At 42.6% G+C, this 25,273-nt stretch overlaps 2 protein-coding genes across 8 annotated transcripts in view; both read left to right on the forward strand.

Moving 5' to 3' along the window:
* Positions 1-4,801, forward strand: part of ablim3 (actin binding LIM protein family, member 3) — a 31,111-nt gene extending 26,310 nt beyond the window's left edge. For 3 of the 5 annotated variants that reach the window (XM_029847569.1, XM_029847566.1, XM_029847568.1), the window contains 9 exons: positions 812-928; positions 1,121-1,191; positions 1,378-1,546; positions 2,422-2,451; positions 2,707-2,759; positions 3,029-3,095; positions 3,192-3,202; positions 3,355-3,435; positions 3,649-4,801. In XM_029847569.1, the coding sequence (XP_029703429.1) occupies positions 812-928; positions 1,121-1,191; positions 1,378-1,546; positions 2,422-2,451; positions 2,707-2,759; positions 3,029-3,095; positions 3,192-3,202; positions 3,355-3,435; positions 3,649-3,762 (713 nt within the window). In that variant the 3' untranslated portion in view covers positions 3,763-4,801. Of the gene's footprint in view, positions 1-793; positions 929-1,120; positions 1,192-1,377; positions 1,547-2,421; positions 2,452-2,706; positions 2,760-3,028; positions 3,096-3,191; positions 3,203-3,354; positions 3,436-3,648 lie in introns of all 5 variants that reach the window. The other 2 variants (XM_011610807.2, XM_029847567.1) reach the window with 1 other exon arrangement.
* Positions 4,802-5,307: 506 nt separating this feature from the next.
* Positions 5,308-25,194, forward strand: afap1l1a (actin filament associated protein 1-like 1a). Of its 3 annotated transcripts, none has more exons than XM_029847519.1 (19): positions 5,308-5,420; positions 17,456-17,581; positions 17,717-17,794; positions 17,867-17,946; positions 18,279-18,417; positions 18,712-18,807; positions 18,903-19,117; positions 19,206-19,385; positions 19,474-19,557; positions 20,096-20,171; positions 20,606-20,725; positions 21,040-21,251; positions 21,395-21,540; positions 21,628-21,700; positions 22,224-22,338; positions 22,937-23,104; positions 23,531-23,706; positions 23,787-23,909; positions 24,403-25,194. In XM_029847519.1, the coding sequence occupies exons 1-19, from the start codon at positions 5,399-5,401 to the stop codon at positions 24,430-24,432; spliced, it is 2,259 nt and encodes a 752-aa protein (XP_029703379.1). In that variant the 5' UTR covers positions 5,308-5,398; the 3' UTR covers positions 24,433-25,194. The 3 variants fall into 3 exon arrangements, with proteins under 3 accessions (XP_029703379.1, XP_011609108.1, XP_011609107.1); XM_011610806.2 differs by lacking the exon at positions 5,308-5,420 and adding an exon at positions 14,014-14,446 and having other exon boundaries at positions 18,282-18,417; XM_011610805.2 differs by lacking the exon at positions 5,308-5,420 and adding an exon at positions 14,015-14,446.
* Positions 25,195-25,273: the final 79 nt, after the last annotated feature.

The raw sequence follows: 25,273 nt of genomic DNA on the forward strand, positions 1-25,273 counted from the left end.
TCAATTAGTCATGGATCGGGGCTGGCTTGGGTAATGGCTAACAGAGTGAAGCACAATCTGTCTGACATTAAACTGCATGTCATCCTCATTGACTTCCACTGACTGTTCTTTAGTGCAAACTGAAGTCGTTAAAATCAGCCCTCAGCACTCGTAAAAATGTGACTGTGTTGCCGCAGGCTGAGCAGAACCCCCAACTTGTGATGCTTGTAGTTATTTTCATGCTGTTTACCGAAAAGGTCATTTGATAAATTGTTATTTAACTCATTAATCGCTGTATTTTTGTGATTTTGTGTGTTTCACGGGGATTTTCCAAAGGAGTTTGGCTTTAACCTTACATAGGGTGTGTCCTAAATACTCCTCTGTGCAGGAAAAACCCTGGATTTTTTTGTCATGTAGTACATATTTGATGATGGTACTTTTTTTCTATAGTGTTCCATAGTTAACTACGTCATTTGGGAAATATGCTCTTCCCCATCCTCGCCAGGAGCGAGATCACAAGATTGATAAAGCTGTCATCTCAGTGAGGGGTTGGAATTTATGGCAGAAGCATGATTAAAAGGGTGGAAAATAAATCAGAACTACAGATAAATCTTATGCAAAGGTATCAAATAATACTGTATGCTCTTGGATGTTCAATTTAAGGACCATAAGGCGAAGCAAACCTGTGTGTCACTACATAAATTGGAAGCTACTCTGATGGACACAGTAGCCAAAGGGAGCAAGCATATATCCCAAGACTTTCTCAGTTCTTTTGGTTTTCTTTTGCCTCCTAAATTCATTCATTTATTTCCAGACAATCGCATGGATGCAGCAACTAAAAGCAGGACCAGCGAGGACATCCTCAGATCGTCCAGGCTGTCCACCTACTCTCCCGAGCCGTACTCCCAATCAGAGTGTGACTATTACCCCTACGCCAGCTCTCCAAAGGGTAGCAAACTGTCACTTCAGTTTACAGTTGCTAACTGTATAGCAGGATGTTTTTTATTATTATTTTTTAGTTTGTTCTTGAACAAACAGTCATGTACAGGTTCTCTTTTAAACCTTTTGTTGTCATTTGTTATGCAAAATATATTTGGTTTAGATAAAATCTCTTTTATCTGCTTTTCTTTTTTTTGCTCAGCCTATCGGATGCCAAGGAGACGCTTCTCAACAGGAGGAGATGAGGAGAGCTGGAGTCACGGTCTTCAAAGAGTAGGGGCTTCATTATTTTCCTTCTTTCTTCAACAAAAAAGCCACCTCCATACATAAATAATGCAGAGCTTGTGATATGGTTTCTATACTATGCTGGACTTTTTTTTGTTTGCTTAAGACATGATGCCTTAAATTTTGCACCTTTCCCTTCACACCTCTGTTTTTTCCTCAAACTGTCACTCTCAGATCGGGAGCGGCATTGGGAGGATGATCCTAAAGGAGGAGATGAAAGCCAGATCTGGTTCCTATGACAACGACCCCTGGGGCAGTGCCAGGAATTCTCGCAGTGGGAGCAAAGAGACACTCAACACTACAAGCTATGGCACCCCAGCGTACAACAACACCATTAATGGATGTAAGGATCCACCCTGCGCTGTAAACATCTGCATGTGCCTCTTTTCTCTGATTGGAGAACTTCTTCTTTCCTGGATATACAATGACTTGGCCTGGTTTTTATTAGCCCCGGTCTTTGCGGACAGTAAGAGAGCATTGAGTGTACAGATGACAGAGGGTCGAGTCTGCTGCTGCCAAGGTGCTTCATTGAGACAGAAGGATATGGAAACGGTTGAACAGCTGCAGCTGAACTTGTGGCGGGCCTGCAGCGGCAGCAGATGTGGACCATCGCTGTCATAGAGCATTTTCAGCTAAGCAGCATGGCCACATGTGACGACAGATGTGCTGAAACTGCACCTGAAGCTAGTAGGGTGTTCAGTCAGTCACCAGAGCACCAGGACCCGTGGTAGTGCCCAACAAGCAGACATCTCTTTCAGCAACTCTCTCTCTCTCTCTCTCTCTCTCTCTCTCTCTCTCTCTCTCTCTCTCTCTCTCTCTCTCTCTCTCCTTATCTTCACACATTCTGCCCTCTTAATTCATCCATCTACTCATCCCTCCATCCCCCTACTTTCTGCATGTATCTCTCAAGCTCTCACAGCTGGGGTCTCACATCCTGGTTTATTCATGAGCTGTAAGATCTCTCATTAAGGGAGGGGACACAGTTCTACAGGATTCTGCTGGCATCCAACCAGGCCTTCCTGTGATAGTAGCTGGTGTTTGTCAGCATGCTGTGCATGTTACCCGATGGTGTTTTTATTGTAGTGTTTTTTTTTTCTTGATTTTTTTTGTTTTTTTGGTTCTCCCCTTGATGGGTTTATGTTCCTTCCATTTGAGACAAAGAAAGAAATTAAATTTGTTGAATAAATGGAACTATTAATTCCTTAATGTCTTTCACAGCTTCTAGAGCTCAGTACAGTACTGAGAATGGTGAGTTTATCACATTACACATACTCACATTCTTTTTTTGTTAGGTTTTATGTTTTAATCAAGAATGCTTTACTATTTAATTAAGTAGGTGACTTGTCAACAGGACATAAATGATTTTTATCCTTGAATGAATTTAATTCTCTGGGACAATACTGCCATCTTCTGGCATAAATGTAAACTGCATCGGATTTTAGCGGGCAAATAGACATTTTTTCTTGATCTAGTCATTTTATCTACTGTTTTCTGTTCTTTCAGATCTAAATAAGTCAGCTTCACTACCAGGATATCGACGAAACTGCATCCAGAGGGTGAGAGCTCTGTGAAAAAAGCCTAATGAGCATGATTTTTGACCTCCATTTATGGATTAAGGGCTGATCCTATATGATTAAATTTGAAATGAAAATAAGATTTTTATGAGCTTCTAAAGGAACTGGGTTATAATCTGTATCAAAAACTGCTTTTTGCATTATTGTTTGTACCACCCGGTTGCAAGCACTAAATCAAAACCTGCCAGGCTTTGCTTAAATATTTTATAGAACTAAATAAGTTACTGTCCCATTTTGCTCCACATTTACAGCCTCAGAGTGCTGACTGTTACCAGTACCAGTTTGATAGCAGCAGTGAGGTCAACTGGGGAACGAAAGGTAAATTGACATAAATCCAAAACTCATATAAAAAGATTTAATGAGGTGATTTTATGTGCTGATAAACTGATGTGTTATCTTTCTTCTTCTTCACAGCTGAGTACAAGGTAGGGTATAAAATTACATTAAATAAAAATGTAACTATTCCTTCCATATTATTGGATGTATTTATTAGATTGATCGGTGTGCTGTGTAATATTAGAACTGTGTAATTTTCAGCCGCATATATAAAAAGCATGGCTGCTCTTGCCGTCCTCAGATATACCCATATGAAGCACTTATTGTCACCACCAGAGGGCGCAACAGACTCCCCAAAGATGTAGACAGAACCAGACTGGAGGTAAATCAGGAACAGGCTCAAGCATAAATCCTGGGAATATCTCTTTGGATGAACACCTCTTTGGTGACAGCCAGAGGAAAAGGAAATTAAATTTTGAACTGTAAATGTAGTTTTGCATTAGTACCATCACCGGGATGAGTGAGAAATCACATAGCCTGGTTCTCATTTTAAATTAAATGCTTTAGGTGACTCTTGTTGTCCTTGTTTTTCCAGCGTCACCTTTCTCCCGAGGAGTTTGTTCAAGTCTTTGGTATGACAGTGGAGGAGTTTGACCGCCTGGCTCTGTGGAAGAGAAATGAGCTCAAGAAGCAGGCCAGACTGTTTTAAAACGAAAAGGACGTCGGATTACCATCGCCATAAGGAAGAATCTGTTTCACTGCCATGGCTGAGAACCTGTTGTAGATCCCCTCATATGAAAAACCAAATTCTGGTCACATCAGTGCGGGCTCCTGGCACGAAGAGGTCGACTTTATGCACGGACAAACTGGTGATCCGTTTGCGCAGTTTCCGGCGCAACCGTGGCTGCGTGCTGGAGTGGTGTGTAAGCAATAGAGACTGTAGTACAGTAGTGTTGTGCTTTCCTTAAACCTGGAGGTGGACTGTGCCCTCTGTTAGGCCACATGTGGGGATGTCTCTGACCGGCCACTGTACTCAAACATGAAGGGGAGAATTTTGGCTTTGCCTTATTTGTTATGCTCTTACGAGTGTGCAGCACCAGCAATCTGAATGAGTAGAATGTAGATACAGAATATCATTTATGACACTTTATCAGGGTGAATGAATAGACGAGAATGACGGATGAGTGACAGTAGCATCAGTTTGCTCCGGGTGATATTGAAGCATCTTTATTTAAGTTAAATCTTCTCTTCACGACTGTGATCCTCTGGTTTACACTATTTGAACAACACAAGGACCCTTACTTTTTTTTAAAAACAAATTCCAACAACTTGCGTGCAAAAGAAAACCAAAGTGAGGATACAAGTATATACAGAATATTAGGTCACTTCCCTGTAATGTTGCGATTTAAATAGTTTAAGGTCACCAGTAGAAACAGATCACTGTGCAGCCGTGTAGTAACCTGAAAGAACGTGCAATCCAGTGACGTTAGATTATATAGACGAGAAGCAACTTCGGTCTTTTCAGCTCATTGCAATAGAATGACGACTAAATGTTGTAGGGTGAGGAATGCTGTCGTCCATGTACATCCACTGTTATGTATATTCTTTTAGAAGATCAATCCAAACATTTTGTAGCTACAGAAATTATATTGTCTCACAGTGAAATGTTCTGCAAGGTATTATACACCCTGACAAAGATTCAGGGTTATTTTTTTGATTTTGTCACTAAAAATTAAACTGAAAACCAATTCAGCGTCCCTCCTTTTTATTCGTAAATTGTACTTTTCGCAACTATTATGATTTAATCTTTGCAAAGTTACACAATTTTTTCCTGTTAACACTGGCAATTAGAACACTTTCCTTAAATGTATTTACTTTCAGCATTTTCTTTTCTCGTGCAATTGGTACAATATCTAATGCAGTATTATAGTGCAGATGTTCAGTTTACAAGCAGAATTGCACACACATTGGACATGCTAATAATTCCTTGTAGTGGCATACAAGTGAGCCAATTTACTTTTAATCCATGCTTCCTCTCCTCCACGGCTCCATCATATCCTCACAAGCATTGGTTGTAAAGAAAACACCAGTAGAGAAGAAGAAACCTGAGCCAATCCGTCCACTGGAGCTTTACAAATTGAACACCACTGAGTCCTCCTGCAGGAGTGTGGATGCTGGCTGCAGCTGGCTTTAGGACCCAGCAGAGAAGAGCCGTCTCATGTTCCTGTCCAGCGGATGTGTAATGTAGCAACTCTTATCTGTCAGCACTGTGACTCTCTTCGCCTTCACTCATTCATGGGCCGCTGACAGAGCTCAGCGAGTCAGTTGACACCATCAGCAGCGGGATGGACACGAGAGGCACCAAATGTAAGTTTTTCACCAGAAATGAATGCCAGTGACTGCTGCTGTGCATGGCTATAGAGTTAAAGTTGTGATGGGCATGATGTCTTATATGAGACCCTCTCACACACCCACTATGTGTTTCCATCTTCCTACACCTGAAGCTTCCCTGTTTTTAGTGTGTGTGTGTGTGTGTGTGTGAGTGTGTGTGTGTGTGTGTTGTGTACAACTAGTCAGCTTCCATGGATAAGTTTGGTATTCAAGCTTATTTTGTGTTTTTATTTATCTTGCAACTGCAGAGCCCCCACTGGAACTGATGTGCTGTTTCAGAGCAGAGATTAAAAGTGTTGGATAGATGTCAGACGCTGATGTGGTCTCTCTCCAGCTGATTGGTCAAAAGTTTGGTTGTTGTGGGAAGTCAGTCTCAGGGTGAAGCTGCCTGGATGTGCAGGATGACATATTCCAACAGTCATACTGGACCTGCCCCAGCTCTGTAGTGAGTGTTTATGCTGAAATATTTTGAAATCTAAAAAAAAAAAGTTTCTATTCCATATGTTTATACTGGGAGGGGTCCAGTTAGCTCTCCTGCACTGCACATTTTCCCACTTTGTAATAGAAAACAAAACATATCTCTCCCTTGTGGGATTTGGCTTGAGCAACAACACTAACAGTAAAAGGTGTGACCCAGCTCATCTGAAATATGTTGTTGAGGTTACTCCTCATGATTCTGCTTCCTGAGCCACAGAAACCCGGGCACATCCGCAAATTTGTTGCAGGTACACACGTGAGAGTGAGTCTGACGTTGACAGCAACCAGCTGTGTACATGCCTTGTTCGGTGTGTAGACGAAATACTGTACATAAAGAAGGGGGCTTTTTCACCTGAAGATAAATCCTCACCTGTCACTCTTACTTCAAACATACAAAAGCACCAAATTGTTGCTCATCAGGCCTCCTGTCATCGCTCTGTGTTGCTGTAAATGTCACAGGAAAAACACAGTGTGACCAAGAGTGGTCCCTGAGGAGCCCCCTACTGTTTGGAAAGTCATTGTCATGTCTCCTGACACATTATCCTCTTTGCTTTTCACTGAGCTTTGCTCAAAGGGCTTCAGGTCTTCTGTCGTGTTGGAGATCAGCTTAGCACAAACAGGTAATCACAAAGTTTCAAAATCTAAACAAGACATTGCAAAATATGACAGAGGTGGACTCCAGACACTCCCCCCCCCCCCCCCCCCCCCCCCCCCCCCCCCCCCCCCCCCCCCCCAAGCATGTTAATGTTGCTGGAGGACAGGTATGAGCTTGACTGGTGCAGCTGCTTAATATGCATGATCTCATCCAACTGGAGCAGCGGAGTAATGAAGGTTGTGTTTTCAGCATGAGCAGCGGAGCGTCAGGTGGGCGTCAGAATAAAAAAGGGAGAGGTTCTCTCCACAGAGATGCATTTCAGCGCAGGGATTGTCTGTGATGTAGCTTAAACAGATGATGAATCATCACTTTTGTCAAGATGTTTTTTTTTTGGCACATATGGAAGAACTTGTTGGACTGAAGAGCCATATGATGCAGAGTCCCTCTGCATTAATCTAACAAGCTGCTCATGTGAGCACATGTCTGCTGATAATTGGTCCGAGTATTGCACACAGGCAGATTCCACTGAGTTGCAAATAAGGAATCCTTGTCTTGGCATGAGCGCGTCATCCCCGAGGCCATTTTTATCGTATGGAAATGAGTAACGAAAGATTTAAATTGTATTCATTTCATATTCATATTGAGTTCATGGATGTTTCAACAGGACAAAAGAGCACAATTAAAATGCATTTTTCTGTCGTCAGTCTGTGGTTAACCGAATGCACCCACATTCCACAATCACATTATCCATATTGTACGACTTTTATTTATGCAAAACAGAATTTGTAGGCGTCACACGGCCACAAAAGTTTATTTATTCCCCTCTTTTGGGACTAAGGAATACTTTATGACCTGGTTCTGACTGAGGTGGAGTCCAAGCAGATGTATGTTGCATTGAGTGTCTTATACGTGCAGCCTGTACGCCCCATCATGCAGGGGCTGTAGATCATGGGTGGACGCGGAGCAGGCTTGCACGAGGTGGAATTCCCCTCTTTAACGGTTGTAAGTTGATGGCTGTTGATTCCTTGTGATGAAGATGTGGCGATGATGTGCGGGGTCTTTATGTGCCTGTGTGGGTGTGCACGTGTTCATTGTGTGCAGGGCAGCGGTCACTCTCTGAACAGCTGTTTATAAAGGGTTTCCATGGAAACGTGCTCCCCAACATTGCAGCCGGAGGACGACAGAATGAAGTGAAACCTCATCTGTTGCAGCCATGTAGAGCTGAATATTGGCTAACGGGGACATTTCAGGTGTTTGGCACAAAGAAAGTCTTAATGGAACGGCACGTAAAAGGTTTGGTTCTGTGTCTTTTACGCTCTGAAACATTACTCAGGTGGGAGCATTTTCTACCTTTGAAAGTGCAGGTTTGCTTTCAATCAGTAGTGTTTACAGATGGTGCAGCTCTGTTATGCACACAATATTCCTGGATAGCTGTCAAACATGTGAGATTATTTTATATCAAAAGGAAAATGTGCTGAGTGCATCTGCAGAGGAGGTCAGTAGTTGTGTAGTTGTGAATTGTGATAAACCGATTACCTTTTTTTACTGAAACTTAAACAAATTTTAATAGCAAATTTAAACTACACATTGTGAATGTTAAATTGCCACGCTGTCCTAATTGTCAAGTGTGCCCTAGTTTTCCCGTCGAAAAAATGAAGCCAGCCCTCAAAATCCCATTAATGTGGAACAAAGAATCCCAGTGGAGACAAATCAGCCCCTTTTGTGCATGTCTGCAAATGTGTGAGCATGGTGTGTGTGTATCACCCTTATCTGGGCAACATCAGTAAAGCAGCACTTCCACTCACAGAACAGCATCTTTCTGTGTGTGAATACTTTTCTGTTGGGGAGACATAGCATTGTGGTGATCTCATAGGAGTCAGGGCAGATATGTGATCTGAGTAACACTGGCTGCACTGTGAGGGCTTTGTCTAGCAGCAGGCTGACTCAAGCCCTCTGTGCCATCTCAGGCCTGAATAAATCAGGCAGCAGCCGATGAAAAATGAGGGAGAGGGAGGGAAAAAGTTTAGCAGACAGATACCTCCTACAAGGCGCTCAGATCTTTCACCCTCGACGTTTGACCTGACGCCATATTGAAGGAATGAAAACGTTGCCAGCCTGCAGCTCCCCCGTTATCAGAAAGCTTCTGTCTATTTTCTGAACCTGCTTCGGTCTGCTCTGTGTCACTGGAGAGGCTAACCTATCCCATGATAGCCTCTGCAATCCTATAAGAGATAAACAGCTTAATGGATGACTAGATCTTGATGAATGACAATGTCCAATCTGAGCCCAAGTTAAAACCTTCTGCATATCATTGTACTTTAAATAGTGACAATGTTTTTGGAAGGTAGAGAGTAGAGAGTGGTGATGTTAGGGTGAAGGGGTGGGGGCATTATATCAGTTAGACCCCTCATAACGATGGGAGTGGGACAGGATTCAAGCTTGGATTAGGCAGAGATTAGATAAGGTTAGACTTTAGATTTGGTTAGAGCTGCAGGAAGAACTCACACTGACTCCTGTGCAGATATGTTCCTCAATCCGTCATTGTTATTCATCATATAATAGTAATAAAGACTCGGGAAATTAATATAAATGCTATTTTGTTTTAACCCTAACCCTAAAGGTCCTCCAGGGAAGGAGTTTAGTGTCTTGCATTGCGCTATTAATCGAATATTTGCTGCATGAGCAGGCATGCAAGACACAGAAGCAGGATGAAGTATGAGGTTTTCTCTCCAAACCCTGCAGTTGGTGCAGCGGGTGTGTTTATTTGTGCTCTTGACACGCCGTTCCCTCTCTGCATCCATCTGTACTTCACACCACTTATGAATTCCATCTGTGAATAATGTGATTTATGTCCACACCTCCTGCACATTTCTTCAGGTTTATTGATAGGTTGACAGTGATGGGTTTAATATGGGCGTGATCCGTGTATTGCCGGAGAATAAACAATAATGGGGCCACTGAACTCATAAATAATGTGACACCAGACAGTCGCCTCACTGTAGCACAAGAAGATTTCAGCCTTGGAGAATGTGTTGAGTTTCAGGTTTCTCCAGGTGTTCCTTTTTCCCTCTAAACTGCCCCAAGGTGTGTGTAGGTGTGTGTTAGTGAATGGTGTGTGTCCTGTGATGGACCTGTGGACCTGTAAAGGGTGTCGTCATGCCTCTCCTAAAGCAGCAATTACTTATTATTTAGATTAGAAGTCAGAAGTCACACATTTGCTTTATTGGATTAAATCTGTTTAAATTAAACATTAACTCCTTTGAATAATGGTTTAAAACAGTTATTAAACATGACTCAGTGTTGAAAGGTTAAATTTGCTGCAATCGAGTTTGCAATTATCTAAAAAACGTTTGGCTCAAATAAACCACGCTTAGGATCCTACAATGAAGCAGTTGCACCTTTACTGTTAGAAATATGACAGAAAAGGGGAAACAAAAAAAGGGTTTAATTAGGGTCAGGGCCACTGCGTCACATTGTGCAGCACAGCATACGCCCTTACAGATCACACACCAGGCTTGGGCGATAGAGTTCTTCCTCTGTTTTCACCAACGCCAAACGTCCTTCAACATTAACCCCCCACACCCAGCCATCCTCACCCCAGCAGCTCTGAAGAGCATACGTTGGATCCATTTCATAGGACTGTAATAAAGGTACAAGGTAGCAAATCCACCTTTAAAATGTCAAAAATGGAGGCTTTCTCCTGTAAAGTGCAGTTTCACGATAGTTTGTCCCACATCACAACCCAAAACACGACATCTTTACTCAGACACGCACAACTGCAGACAAGCATCAGGCACTCTCACTCTTCTCTGGAAACTTGAGCCTTCTATAACAGTTTAAAGTGACTAAAATATGAACGGCATGTGTGAATGAAAGTGATCTGTAGAATTAATGTGATGGGGGGAGGGGTAACTAAATGAAACCATCTCTCTCATGGGAATTAGATTATAAATAGGCAAAATGGAAATGAAAAAAGGAAAAACAAATGCAATATTAATATATTAACATTAAAATTAACATTAATGGGAATTCAGAGAAATATTTACAATTGATTAGCAACTGTTGTCATTTTCAACAGCAGTCATGTTTTCAAATAAGCCAGCAGCTAGATCATACATCATTTTAGGCATTTTATTTATTTATTTTAGTTCTCTCACTCTCTTCACTGGTTTTGTGAGTATGCTTGTGATTATCATAGTTTGGGTTGTGTGTCGTTTTTATGGTCTCCTTTGACATCTTCTCTCATATAATTAAAGCTGTGGGGGGTAACATGTTTATTTTCCCTCATCTCCTAATTTGTATTTACAACTCCTCCAAAGTTTTTCCACATGCTTCCCTCACCTGCTGCTCAACTCAGCATGCTTTATTTATAGTGTGAATGGGAGCCCCCCCATCACAAATAAGCATGTCAAAGCCATGAGAAAAGAATCCCCCTCGACTCAAGGGAACCAACCTCTGCAGTTAAATAAAGGTTTGCATCATTCAAGCTCCATTATGTTGTCAGGTGGTTGAAATATACCGTCATGGAAGCATGTACATTCACCTCTATCAAGGGAGGGATCTAGACTGGACATTGAGAAAGGGGTCACAAGAGACAGTAGAATTGAATCAGAGCTGGCGGGAAGAGGAAACAGAAGGCCGGAGCTGATATGTGATGTCATTTGTAGAAGAAGGAAGTCCCCCTTGGTTGGGGACACACTGGGTATCCTCACTGAGCCAGCCTATAAACTAATGCTGGACTGGAAGCAATTGTTATTTAACAACATCTGCAACAAGATTAAGAACCATGAAGGCATTTCGCTTATATTAGTGTATCTTTACTTCCTTTTACATGCATTCAAAAGCGATCGCACCTGAATGTGCGATTCGGGACAAAAACATGAAAAATATTTGGATAAGCTTGATACCATTAGAAAAAAAATGGGGTTCAAATGTTTTCCCTGATTAAATTACTTAAATAACGCAACTAAATAAAAAGGATCTGGTTTCTTTGGTATGTGAATGTGATGTACTGTTAACTTGCAGACTCAGAAATGATGTCATGATGGGATATGTGCAAAGCTCTTATCAGTTATATTTTGGCTTCCTTTCTGCACTGTGCAACAAGGTGGAGATGTGTTATCCATCTCGGTCTTGGCAGCGGCATGTATAATTAAAAATGTCTGCTTGCTGCATCTGGAAAGAGAAAGGAGAGATGTGAAAAGTATTTTGCTGAGAGATTCATGCCTCATAAATGTAGTTATGAAGGTACATTTTGGGTTGAATGACGTTTAAGTCAGTGATCGACTTTTATTAAGATGCCATTGCTTACCTGGACTGCGGTTTCTGAATGACCTGTTATGTTGTTGGAAAATTCCTGGAATGTCAGGAGTAATGCAGGAGAGGATTAAACTGTATCATGATGGGGCAGAATGCTGCTAAGACAAGACAATGTTTGCACTGTTCTTCATCTGGCCAGGGGATTTACCTCACCTTTGCTCACATCTGTTTGCCCCAGTGAGCTGCAGAGAGACAGATGTGTCATCGATTTTTATTTATTGTGACTCATCCATTGCACATGGGCAGCTTCCAGTGTTTGTGATCTTTAGATCGCCTTTACATGGCATAAATATACCATTCAAACCCTACTCCTGATGGTGCTTTATCTATAAAAGCTTGTGTTTATTTTCCTTCTAAAAAATACTGGATTGTGTTTTTCTTCTGCACCTTCTGATGTGACCAAGATAGACTTCCACACTGCATTTCTGGACGCCTCAGAGCCTGCAGCGGCCTTTTATGTCAGATCAGGTTGGAGAATGGCTACACATCCAGCCTGTCCAAAGACAATAAAGATGGGAAACTTCCAAGAAAAGCCCTCTTTTCTCAAGGCACTGATCTCTTGGGGAGTCACAGATGGTACAGTCGTTTTTGAGGTTCTCACTGCAGCGCAGTAAGCAGGAGTCATGACTTTGGGGTTAGGAGTGTAGCCGGTTGGACGCCGTTGTTGCCGTTAGTCTGGAAAACACATAATCCACCTTTTGCTGAGTTGTAAGAAATAGCCATAACTCACACTGTGCAGTTGTAAGTGTTGAAAAATGTTCCAGAATAGGAAATGGCACCCATAATTCAAGAATATCACTGGCAGAAACATACACAATTCCATATGATTGCAATAATATTTTACAATTAACAATGAAATTAATCATTGTGTGTATTGTTATTTGTATATATTCATTATCTAGAGTCCTCAGAGTTAGCAGTTTCTGGAGAAAAGCCAGGATGCCCCCCCATACCCCTCCATCCCACCCCCACCCCTGTCCTCCACAGTCCTGTGTGAGTTCACAGCTTTGCAGGAAAGGGCGAGGGTCGGATTTTGTGGCATTGAGAAGAGATCTGTCAGGATATTACCTAAAAAGTGCTAGCATCTGTCTGCGTCATCACGGAACACTGACAGGAAACGGGTGGGAAGCACTAAAATTGGATAAACTGTAATTACCTTTATTGCTGTAGTCCTCGTTACCACGGCAAATTACAGCATCGCATTACAATAAGAGAGATTTAACAGACTGATCAGAAGCTTTTTAGGCATTTAGGTCCACCGTCATTACAATAATGGATGCTACTCACCTTTAGAGAGACAATACACATATTTGATTCTTCCATTTGTTTTTGCATTTAACTAGTGTACATTGTTCATGAAACACACACCAGGATCACTTCATCTTGTACGTCCATGTTGTTTATACAGTATCTACATCAGCTTCCCTTTCGGTGGCCTGATAAAACTCTTTTTCTAAGTGGATGTGTGCATGTGTTTTGTCTGTAGATGTGGGTTTTTGTGTATTCTTGGGCCCGCAAGGGGGGAGAGCAGCATGTTGCTTCGTGTTGGGGCACAGAAGACCGCCTGGAGGCAACAAGTCATCCACGTGTAACTCCAAACAGTCTCAACTTGCCTGTGTCCTCACTGACATTCATTCAGGCTTATCAGTATCTCCTCCACAAAAGATGGAGGAGGTTGTTTTCACCGGCCAGAGTTTGTGGGTTCATTACAATCATCATTCCAAAGCACAGATTTGGCACAAATTTACCATGTTGCACGACGTTGATCAGTCTTCATATTAAGACAGAAAATACGGAAAAAATGTTGTGGTTTCACCGTCACACAGGGCTGAATTGTCATTTGATCTGGTTTAAAACATTTTCGATAAAATTTGATGTGTGTGTGTGTGTGTGTGTGTGTGTGTGTGTGTGTGTGTGTGTGTGTGTGCGTGTGCGTGCGTGTGCGTGTGTGTGTGTGCACGTGCAACCTAATGGAAGGAACTATTACTGTTCATTTAGACTCTGTTCCAATTAACAAACGCATTAAAATAGACTTCTTCATTATTGTCATCTTCAATTAAAGTGACTTGAAGATTAAGACAACGTAGACAATGTAAACTTCCCATACAGGATGCAGTTGAACTTATTGATGTATTAAAGCTGTTTTAATGTGCTTTTATGAGCCCCTAGTTAAACATTAATAACACACTGAGGAAAGGAATGTAAAGGGATAAAGAACTATTAGCCGACGTGTGTGTTTACACAGCAAGCCTTTCCCAGGTGCTATACAATCCCTGGGATTACAGCAGAGGGGGGATCCAATACACACACACACACACACATACACAGAGGAACACTGATTCCTTACCCCCCCCTAGATGAAAAGGGAGGAGAGGCAGACAGAGGGACAGAGGTATAGAGAGATAACACACTAGAAGGAGGAGGGGAGAGGAAAAGAAGTGTGAATTCTGTAGGAAGCTGAAGGAAGATTTGAGCTCACCTCACTAGCTGGTGCACACGAGAAAGCCTTGACTGGGATACCTGCAGCACTACAGATCCTGCGCAAAGAAATGTGGTTTATTTCCTTTTTTAAGCCTGGAAATGGTGGGACTCTCATCAACTACTGCTGAGGGTAAGTGTTCACTTAGATGGAAAGATTAGTAAATATAGGAAGTCATCGGTGGTGTTTATTTCATTATTAAACACAATCATGTTTTGATATTTTAATTATTTTCTGTATCTATTGCGAAATAGTTATGTATTGCACACTCTATGAGAGAATGTTTCACCATTTCACAGAGGTAGCATTCGACTTTTTACAAATCTTTTTAACTTCTTCACCTGTAAAACTGACTTTACCTTCAATTACCGGTAAACCACAAAAAAAAGGTGCACTAGATAGAAAACTTCTGTTTCTTCATCTCAGGGTTTGTTGGACATGTTAGCACAGGTGCTTTTCCCACTGACATTATTTACCACCTCCCCCCAGCTTTTCCAAAAGATCTGAGTCTGCACTTTTAAACAAATGACCCCTGGCTTCGCCACACATCCACACAAACACACTCCACGGCATCCTGCACTATTAACAACGTGAGGAATGTGTTCACCGCTAAATGGCAATTGTCGTGCTGGTGTGAAGACGTAAATGTTTCAGTGCGATTAAATCCTCCAATAGCTTACAGCATTCCTGTGCTGGCATGCATTTCAAGAGCCTGGCTACACTTTAACAACCCAAAAAATGTGAAACTATCAGTATGGAGATGCATCCAACCATATCCAGCCTGTGAAGTCACGTCATGATCTTATTTGGAGTAGAGTTTTCAGTCACAGCAGCCAAAGACATCACACTTTCACACTGATTAAAGCTACAACAGTGATGTCAGGGATCATTTGCTCTTCTGGATCCATGTGTGTGTAGGAGTATTGTTCATAATAACAGAATCACTGGGGAATAAAAGGGTGGTCTTATGTGTGTTGCATGCCAGATACTGTACAAAGTAATTCCTCTTGTTCGTTTTTTTGGCACAGACAGGCTAGCCCTGTAGTCATCAGGTTTGACACTCAGCTGTGGTCCAAGGAAAATAGTTTCACAAGTGTTGTGACCTACTTCACGCTTTCCTCATTAATTCTTTTGTTAAATCTGATGTAAACACCTCTCTGCCGGCAGCATATCATGATGGGTAGGGGATGCCCGGTCATGTGCATGAGCCAAAATCCAAACAGCTGGAGTCTCTGGAGGAAGAATCTGAACTCACAGGGCAAAGCCTCTTATGAGTTTCCTCTTCTATGTCCTTAATGCCCCCAGAAAGAATAAAATCTTAATGAGGAGACATTCCAGGTCACAGCATGAAATCATTCCTCGGGCCTTGTTCTCGAGTGTGAGCGTTCTTTAATTACAATAGACGGAAACCACACTAGTAATGATGACAGTGTTTAAACAGACACAGGAGAACACACACCTAGTCTTGATACTCGTTTCTGTAGCCTTGGCAGGGCCCCATAGGAAGACCCACCTCAGGAAAATATGTCTGTCTTTAGGGAGTGGGAGTATTTTTTTTAAACGTAACGCAGATACATCATTGAAAAACACACGCTACATCTTCCAGCTGAGCAAGACTTTCGGCTTGTCAGCGACAATTATGTAGACGTTCACTGTGTCTGAATGATACATCTGCGATTTCAGTTTTCAACTAAAACCCGTGTGCACTTTTCATCCTGGGACACACACCACACAGACACCTTTTGTAGGTGTAAGTAGTCCAAAGTTCACCTTTGATACGGCCCACTAAACACACATCATCCAAAGAACTTTTGTGTTTGTCGTCAGTTGTGCACGTGTGAATGTGAGTTCAGTGGAACAGATTGCCATAAGACCACCAAAACAAAGACTTTTCTGGTGCGGTGGCCCATAGCTGACCCCAGTTGGGTGCATGCTTCAGCAGATTTAATGTGGCTGGATGATGGAAATAAGGGAGTGAGTGAGAAAGATTTTGTGTGTGTGTGTGTGTGTGTGTTTGTGTGTGTGTGTGTGTGTGTTGTGCGCAAATAGTCAGCTTCCATGGATGAGTTTGGTATTAGAAAGTCAGAAAAATATATTTATGTTACAACAGAAGAACAGAACTCACAAAACACAAGAACAGAGTGTTCGCAGCAGCAGGTTGCAGACTGGTTCCAGGGATTTTCAGCACTGAAGGGACTAAGAGGGTTTATTTAAATTCTCTTTGGAAAACAGGGAGTGGACCAGTCCCATCTCTGGGATCAGCAAGTGAGGTGAGACATGGAATCCCTTCGGCTGAACTGGCTTTCAGAAGTGTTAGATAAAGATCAGGTGGCTGCTCTGTGGTCCAGTTGGTTTGCTCTGGGCCCTGTAAAGTGGCTTTTGAGTTATTTTTTTGTACAATCTCAAATGTCTGCCAACATCTTTGCTGCCTTTGTTAGTTTATCTTTTCAACATTGAGATGGACCGTTGATTGAAAGTTGGGTTTGAGCCCAATAGCAACATTTCAGAGCAGCCTCTTTACAGGACGGATATTCGTTTCCATTACTGGATGGTTAAGGATCAGGATTGGATTTGTTACTTAACAGAATCCTTTATATTGCACACCAAACTGATAATTTTATTTTACTTTTAAATCCATCAGCAAATTAACCAAACTTGAAATCCATTATTCCTCAGAGTATTTGTTGGCACCAAATTAGCATACTCCTAAAGGGGCTGCTATTACTCCATGTGTATATGGCAGCTACATATACACCAATTATTGCACTATTTGTTACTGTGAAACCTGATAGTGTGAAGGTCCTGCATTGTTGTTATTTCTGTAGACTCAACTCCACACTTAGCTCTGAGTTAATGAACAATTACCCTGTTTCCTGTTTCTCCGGGCTTTTGTTCATGTTTAGTCTGGTCAGTAACGGAGAGAGGAGGAGGGATAAGAAGGCGGAAGATCGTTATTGACCAACTGTGATGCAAAATGACAGAAAATGTCAGCATGACAAAGTCTGAGTCAAGCATAAAGCCCTTCTTGGACCTTCACCTTAGGGTTTGTTTAGACTTGTAGGGATGACATTTGCCCTCTTGTGCTGATGCTGAACCCATACTCCCCTGACCTTTGACCTCTCCCCTCTATTACCTATGTAGCAATGGAGCTATTGGTGAGTGAAGTCAGCATACTGCTGAAGATGCTGGACCAGGAGACCCTCAGCTCTTCAGTACAAGAGAAAAAGACCTCTGTGTGGAACCTCCTGCAGCAGATAGAGCCATCAGGTGGGGATGATAGACAGAATGTTTTCAATCACACTGATATAGCAATAAAATTGGGTGGGGGAACTATGACCACCCGGGCTTGGTGAATGGCAATGCTATTTTATTTCAGTGTTTTCAATTTTCTGTATTTTTCAGGGACAGATTACATCTACATGAACTCTTCTGTGTACAGAAATGGTACCAGCTTTGTAGAGTCCCTCTTCGAGAAATTTGGTGAGTTTATCTGCATACATGATGTGCATTTATACTAATAATGTTTGAGTATGAAGACAGTTGTCTTTCCAGACTGCGAACTTGGAGGCCTAAAGGATATCACAGATGCTCTAAAAGAAGACAAGAGCACCCAAGATGACACTTTAAACCAGGCAAGTTGAGACACATAGTGTGCTTTTAAGTTAAATATGATGCATGATCTTGATATTTATGCCTTTAACAGTGAATTACTTGAGGAGGAAAAAGGCTGCATTCCATGTTGCGGGGGTTTTCCAAGCACACATGTGCATCGCTCTGCAGGCTATTAAATGTGTTATGATGTCGAGGACCCACCCAAGACCCATGTGTCTCATTTGGCTATATCTCTCCTAAGAATACCCTCTGCATCTCTTTGATGTCGTTCTTTGGATGTGAGGGGGTGGCGGGGAAAAGAAAACAGACTGTGCAGGAAACTTGAGCTTTATGTTTTGTACGTCTCCCTCAGCAGAACTGCGGCAACTCCACAGCCCCACACTGTGGCGACTCGCCTCCCCCTCTGCCCACAACACCTCCTCCTGAGGAATACTATGAGGAGGCGGTGCCACTGAGCCCTGGAACTATGCCAGAATACATCATCACCAGAGGTCAGCAGCTTCCTGTGTTGCTACGCTGTGTTAGTTTGGGCCATTTCATTGTTTGAAGGAAAAAAAAACACATTCTGATGACTGAAACAAATGAGGAATTCATCTTTGTTTAATATGTTACTGGGATGTTCCGGGCCTCATAAGATATTTAGGTGAAATGAAATTAGCTTTCAAGGCTCAGTCCATGGCAAGGAGAACATTAGCATAATCATGTTCCATGGCCCAGAACACAAATGAATCACCAGCACAAAAGGATCATTTGGGATTACATTTCTAAATGTGTTCCCCTTTCAGTCAGGCCAAGTCCTCCTAACTCAATAGAGGACGGTTATGAAGATACTGAAACCCACTACCCCAGCACCTGCATCAGCTCCCACCGCAAAAATTCATGTAAGTGGAACTAACTCCTGAGACACCGAAGGTCATAAGTATTATTAATGTGCACCAATTAAAATGCACGGTGCTGTTTATGGTGCTTATTTCAGACAATGACTCGGATGCTCTGAGCAGCTCCTATGAGTCCTATGAGGAAGACGATGAAGAGAGGAGCCACGGCGTCCAGCTCACCCACCAGTGGCCCTCCAATGAGAGCTCACTGCCCCCCGCTAGAGACTGCCGAATCTGCGCATTTCTGCTGCGCAAGAAACGTTTTGGTCAATGGGCTAAACAGTTTACTGTCATACGCGAGAACAGACTACAGGCAAGCATGCAGTCAGGAGCAGCTCCACAAACAGCCTTTGGCATTCTTATCTTTTACTTTTGGATGCTAATAATCTTCCTTCCTGCAGTGCTATAAGAGTTCTAAGGACACCTGCCCATACGTGGACCTGCTGCTGCCCCAGTGCACCGTGGTCTACGCTCCCAAGGACAGCAAGCGGAAGCACCACGAGCTCCGGTTTACGTTACCCAATGGAGATGCACTGGTGCTGGCTGTGCAGAGCAAAGAGCAGGCCCACAGATGGCTCCGAGTAAGCTACACAGGAAATGCAGGCATGGGGAAGAACAAAAAGAAAAACAAGTTGGCAGCTCAAAAATTACTATAAAATGTCCACACAGGTTGTCAGAGAGGTGAGCGGTAAGAATGCTGGAGCCGAGGAATCCGCATCCCCCATTATTCCAAGAAAAACTGAACTGGACAAGGTAGGTTTATACCATGTCCAATTTGCTTCCTGTCATTTGTAATCCTCAAGACATAATTGATATTCCCAGTTGAGGTGAGGAAAAGCTGCGAGAAAGCAGCAATTGAGTTGTCACCAATTCCTTTAAACAATTGTTTGGTCGGGTGAGGCTGACGGTGGTACCTGTATTTGGCTGACAGAACAAAGCAAAGTATAAATGTGGTGTGATGGTAGAAATTATAGTGGTGCCAGCAAGCCAGGGTTGGAATTGGCACTGTCGGCTTCATGCATACCCTTCTGTCATGATATAAACTTCCCCGTCATAAACAAACCCGTAGGAGGAGAAAGGAGGCAACGTGGAATTAGAGGGACGATAACAGCAGTACTGTGTTATTCCGTGTTGAGATCATGGGAGACAGCAGGTGAAGAAGAGAGAAGCGACCACATGTGGGAGCTTGTTAGAGAATTATCTCAAGTACAGTGATCGAGGGCTTCATTAGTTTACTTCAGTCAGGCCCAGTATGCTGTTGAAAGCCTGTGTTTGTGTGACTCTTCCTCAGAGGTTATCGGCAGAGAGGAACACATCAGATTCAGACAGCGTGGGCGTGTCAACGGGAGAGAACGGCCGAGAGAATGGTGAGCTATCGAGGAGGCTTGGCTCCCTTTAAGCACTGAAATATCCATTCAGCTGCTGTCATGTCACTAAGAGGTCTGCTCTTAGTTCGGCAACTGAAGGAAATTCAGCATTTTCAGACTAGCTAAGACCTTCTCTTTCATATGCAGTCAATAAATTGGGATTTCTAAACAGTTGGGTAGTTTTACTTATCTGTCCAAATGTTGATGAAGCATTTGACCTCCTCCGTGCTGCACAGGGTAGCAATTAGCATGTTTGGATCCAACCAAGGAAACCCCTGTGTGGGTGTAAACTCAGCAAATTAAATCAACAAAAGAAAAAAAACAATCACAGCGAACCACAGCTTTTCAACACAAAAGTTCACTAAACCACTTGCGATGGTTGGACGGTAACAAAAAGCTGCTGTTAATGTTTTTCTTCTCATATTCTGACGCAGGCAAGGTCAAACGGGGGGCTTTTGCAGCCGGTCGAAAAATTACACGGATCATTAGTTTCTCCAAGAAGAAGTCCCCACGGTCAGGAGATCCACGGGTATCATACAGCAACCCTCGCCAAGGTCAGCCCTGAACGTTACCGTCACTTCTCATGATACGGTGTTACGAATGCCTGTTTTCAAAAATTAATAACACCTTAACCACTAGAAGTCCATGTTGACAGGCTCAGCTGTCAGTCAGGCTGCGAATCGTGTCTGACAATGCCATGAACCACAAGGATGGTTGTGGAATGTTCTGTATTCATTTTTCACATTAACCATTCAACCCACACATTTCCCAGGAAGTGAATCCTCATAGAGAAACTACGAAACGTTTCACAGAACCTAAGACAAAGTGTGAACAAGCATGAAAGGAAATGACGGTGCCATTGTTGCAGGCTACCTGTCTGTGCTGGTGAATCAAATGTGGCGGGAGCAGTGGTGCTGCTTGTGTCAAGGCGCTCTGCATTTCTACCACGATAAAGGAGACGCTCGGACCTCCATGCCCTCACTTCCCCTGCACGGTTGTGAAGTGGTTCCAGGTCTGGGACCCAAACATCCTTTCGCCTTCAGAATCCTACGGAACAACACAGAGATGGCTGCTCTGGAGGTAAAACTGGGATTATCTCTGATAACTGCCTTCAGAAACCTTCAGACAGCCGACCTTTTATCACTGTCAGCGTAGGAGTTGTTGAGTGTGTTACACCAGCAAAAGGTATTTCTATAAACAAAGTTGGGATTTCTTCCATTCAGGCGAGCAGCTCAGAGGATCTCGGCAGGTGGCTCGGTGTCCTCTTGGCAGAAACGGGTTCTGCAGCGGACCCTGAATCATTGCATTACGACTGTGTGGATGTGGAAACCATAGCAAACATCCGTGACGCTGTGCGGCATTCCTTCCTGTGAGTGACACCGTTGGGAGCCTGAGGTCACATCAAGGCCACTGACCAAAGCAATGACGCCTCCTTTCCCTTCTTCTCGGATTGTAGGTGGGCCACATCCTCCAGTAGTACTTCCACTGACCCCAGGACGTACGATGAGGTTTCTAATGAGGACATGCAGGTGTGCAGTGTGCACCCCAAACTGAATGTTTCAATTCCAGCTCGGACGAATCTTAGACTTAGCGCCTTACTTTGATATGAAAAGACTGGAGGCTGCATGTCTTTGCGATTGCAGCTGTCTGAACATGACATCCCATATCAGTCACCGTGACAGACGCAGCTCTGTTATATGCCTATTAATATTGTGCACACCAGACAAAAGTGTGTGGCCCTGACAGGCTCAGAATAACAGTCCAAAAGAGACAAATGTGACAGGGAGGCAAACTTTTGTGGCCTTTTTACAGCCTATAAACCCCTTTAGTCACCCTACTGAGACATACTTAAACACATGTCAGTGCATGCATTCACCACCTTCGGCCTCAACACACACACACACACACACACCCCAGTCAAGCCAATAAATCAGAAGAGCTGTATTTTGGTTACACTAATACATACATTTTGCCCTTTCAGTCTGTCCTAATCCCTCTTAATGCATCCTCTGACATCTGTCCTGTTCATTCTCTCCTCTTTCCTCCTCATAGTCAGGGGAGAACTGCAGGCAGCAGCCTGGGAATCAGGGGAAGAGAAGATCCAGTTTCTCCAGCACCGATTCGGACAGAACCAAGCCTCTCGTATCCCTAAAACGAACAGGCTCAAGTAAGCACCTTTACATTTTCTGCCTTTTCTTTTGCATCTTTTGCTGGTTTTTGTCTTTCTTGAGAGTCTTTAGAGTCAATACTGTTATGCATTAAGAAATAATGAAATATTCAGATTATGCTTCCTTTTCCATTATTTCAAGGAAACTATCATTTGGCTGTTAGACTCACACCTGAGTATAGGATCGTAATAGTAGCATGGTCACTGACTTATTGCTAGTTCAAAGACTCTGTCTGCAACATTCTGACACACCAAAGGGCCTGCACCCTGCAGGGCTCAGATTTCTGGTATCCAACCTTAAATTTATTGGACATTCACATTAGTTTCGCCTCTGTCCTTCCTGACCTCTCACTCTGTGGTGCGGATGTAGTCGGTGCTTGTTTTGCATGCACATTACTCATATCTACACAATAATAATCCTTTCAGGTTTGCCTGTGGTGCATTTGCGTAGAGATGGCATCTTTCTTGACATTGCATTGCTCTTCTCATACAAACAGCGCAAAGATCCAGACTATCTCTACAAAGTTTTAACGTCTTCTTCCCATAACCCCTGCACGTTTGACACTTCACCTTTGCTCTCTTCTAATCCTCCCCCCAGATGCCAACCAGTATGGAAGATATGGGAAAACACGAGCCGAAGAGGACGCCAAGCGTTACTTGAAAGAAAAAGAGGAGCTGGAAAAAGAGAAAGAGGAGATACGAAATGCATTACTGACCCTCCGACAGGAGAAACGAGAACTGAAAGAAGAGATAAAGACAGCCTCTGGTAAGAAAGAAAACACTAAATGAGAGCTAATGTCCTGTCCAATATTTTGCCAGTTTATATGGTTTACTTTTTCATAGTTATGTTTATTAAGAACTATTAAAACAAGTGCTTGTTCTTGTATTTGCTCTAAACTGCATGTTGTCCCCCATTATGGAGGGTTCGAGTTACAAATGCGTTCCCATGTGGGAAAAGGGTTGGTATTTTTTTCATTAAAAATAATATGCGAAAATTAATTTTCTGTAGTTTCCAAAAACAGGCTTCTGGCACTAAAGAAATTAACCATTCAAAATTAGCATTAAAGCTCCAGTTTCAATGTAGAGATAAAATCAATAAAATGAATGACATGAACAACTATCCAGTTTTCTACTTACAAGTATTAGTATACTTTTGAGAAAGTATACTAATACTTATGTGTCTCTGTTGCAGGAAGCAGGAAGTCTTCTCTGACCAAACGTGTGTCCGAGCTGGAAGAAGCCTGCCGGGTAAAGGAGGCAGACAGAGTTGACCTGGAGCTGCAGCTGACTCAGGTCCAAGAAAACCTGAAAAAGAGTCTGGCTGGTGGAGTCCTGGGGGCGCCTGTTGAGGCTAAACCACCACTTAAGGTGACAGTTGCTACAAAAGACACACTTTCATTCTGCCTGGAGCCATTTTAACATAGTCTTAATGGCGTCTTCTCGTTTAGGGCTCCAGGAAAACGACACAGAATATCTACAGTGAGACTTTACCGGTGAACTGTGCCACAGAGCTGCGGCGACGACCACCATCTGTTTATGCTTCGACAGGAACGGTCATGCAAAAGGCTAAGGTGCTGTCCCCACTCGGACTCCCTGTCTCATACGTCCCTCTCTGTCAGTAGTTTTCCCTGTTGGGCTTCATGTGTGATGTATGTCGTCATCTTCACACTTTTAGAAAGGCCATGTGATGCCATGACACCACTGAGGAACTGTTGTGCAGCATTAAGTGACAACGCTTCACTTTATCTCATTTTCATGGTAACTGGGTTGCTCCTCTGCACTGATCTACAGAACCTCTAGGATGCAGAACGCTCAATTTATGTCTGAAACAGTTTTCCATGTTTTGATCATTGTTTTTCTCAATGCCCTTGTTATTGTGAATTTCACTGCAGTGAGCCTTAACGTAAAGTTAATTTCATTTTAATTGTTAAAGTGTGCATATTTGTGCATCATCTCTTTATTACAGCACATTAGCAAATCTAAATGTGTTCACTTCCATTTCTGTATCTTTTTAAAGCACTTGTATCACCTTCAAATGATTTAAATTTGAATCTCTTCCTTTAGGAATGGGAATCGAAGAAAGGAACTAAGTGATTTTATTGTGGAAGAAGCTGGAGAAAGAATAAGAGGATGTCTGGATCCTTCTGTTGTGGTGTTCAAAAGATGACCCTCCAACCATACATTCCAAAGCACAGTCTGTCTTTTCTATTCGGACCTCAGCTGTAGTGAACAAATATAACCACTAGATGGGAGTACAGTTCACTGAATATTTACTCATCTGTCTCCATGAAAGGAGGAATCCAGTGATTGATCACCGCCTCTCTCCATCTATTTTTTACTGCGCTTGGAGACCCTAACGTGGGAGAGAGAAAATTAAGAGAGCAGAGTGTGTATGACAGAAAAGAGTGAGAAGAGTGTAATGAAACTCACAGAGTCTGCAGTGCTGGACTGGAAGAGCAGCACATAAACGTGTTTTAGAAAGAAATGTTTGTAAACGTGCCATTAGGACTACTGTAATCTATGTTTTCTCCTTTTATTTGACTTTAAAAGTTCACAGGTTCATTTCTCAGCATCACACAGAGATGTTTTAATCATTGAGATATAACTTGACACCCCAGAGGACTGAATGATCGTTTTTTGGGTTTTTTTTTTTTCCAAACTGCAATGAAACAAACAATCATTAACAAAGAACAGACCTGTGGGTTCTCGACAGTGTTCATCTGCATGTTATCAGAATGCCGACTGTTGCACTTTACTGTTCCCTCCTTGATATGGGAATAATAAATGTGTTTTGTTCACAAACACTGATTTTGTACAATATCAATATTAAATCAAAATAAATTCATGACTAATCATTAGTTATTTTTCTGCTTTCGCATTATAATGCACTGGAAGATGTATCAAAGCCAAGATGTAGTCACAGAAGGCAGTGCAC

The sequence above is a fragment of the Takifugu rubripes genome, chromosome 14 (assembly GCF_901000725.2).
Source record: "Takifugu rubripes chromosome 14, fTakRub1.2, whole genome shotgun sequence".
Lineage (NCBI taxonomy): Eukaryota > Metazoa > Chordata > Actinopteri > Tetraodontiformes > Tetraodontidae > Takifugu > Takifugu rubripes.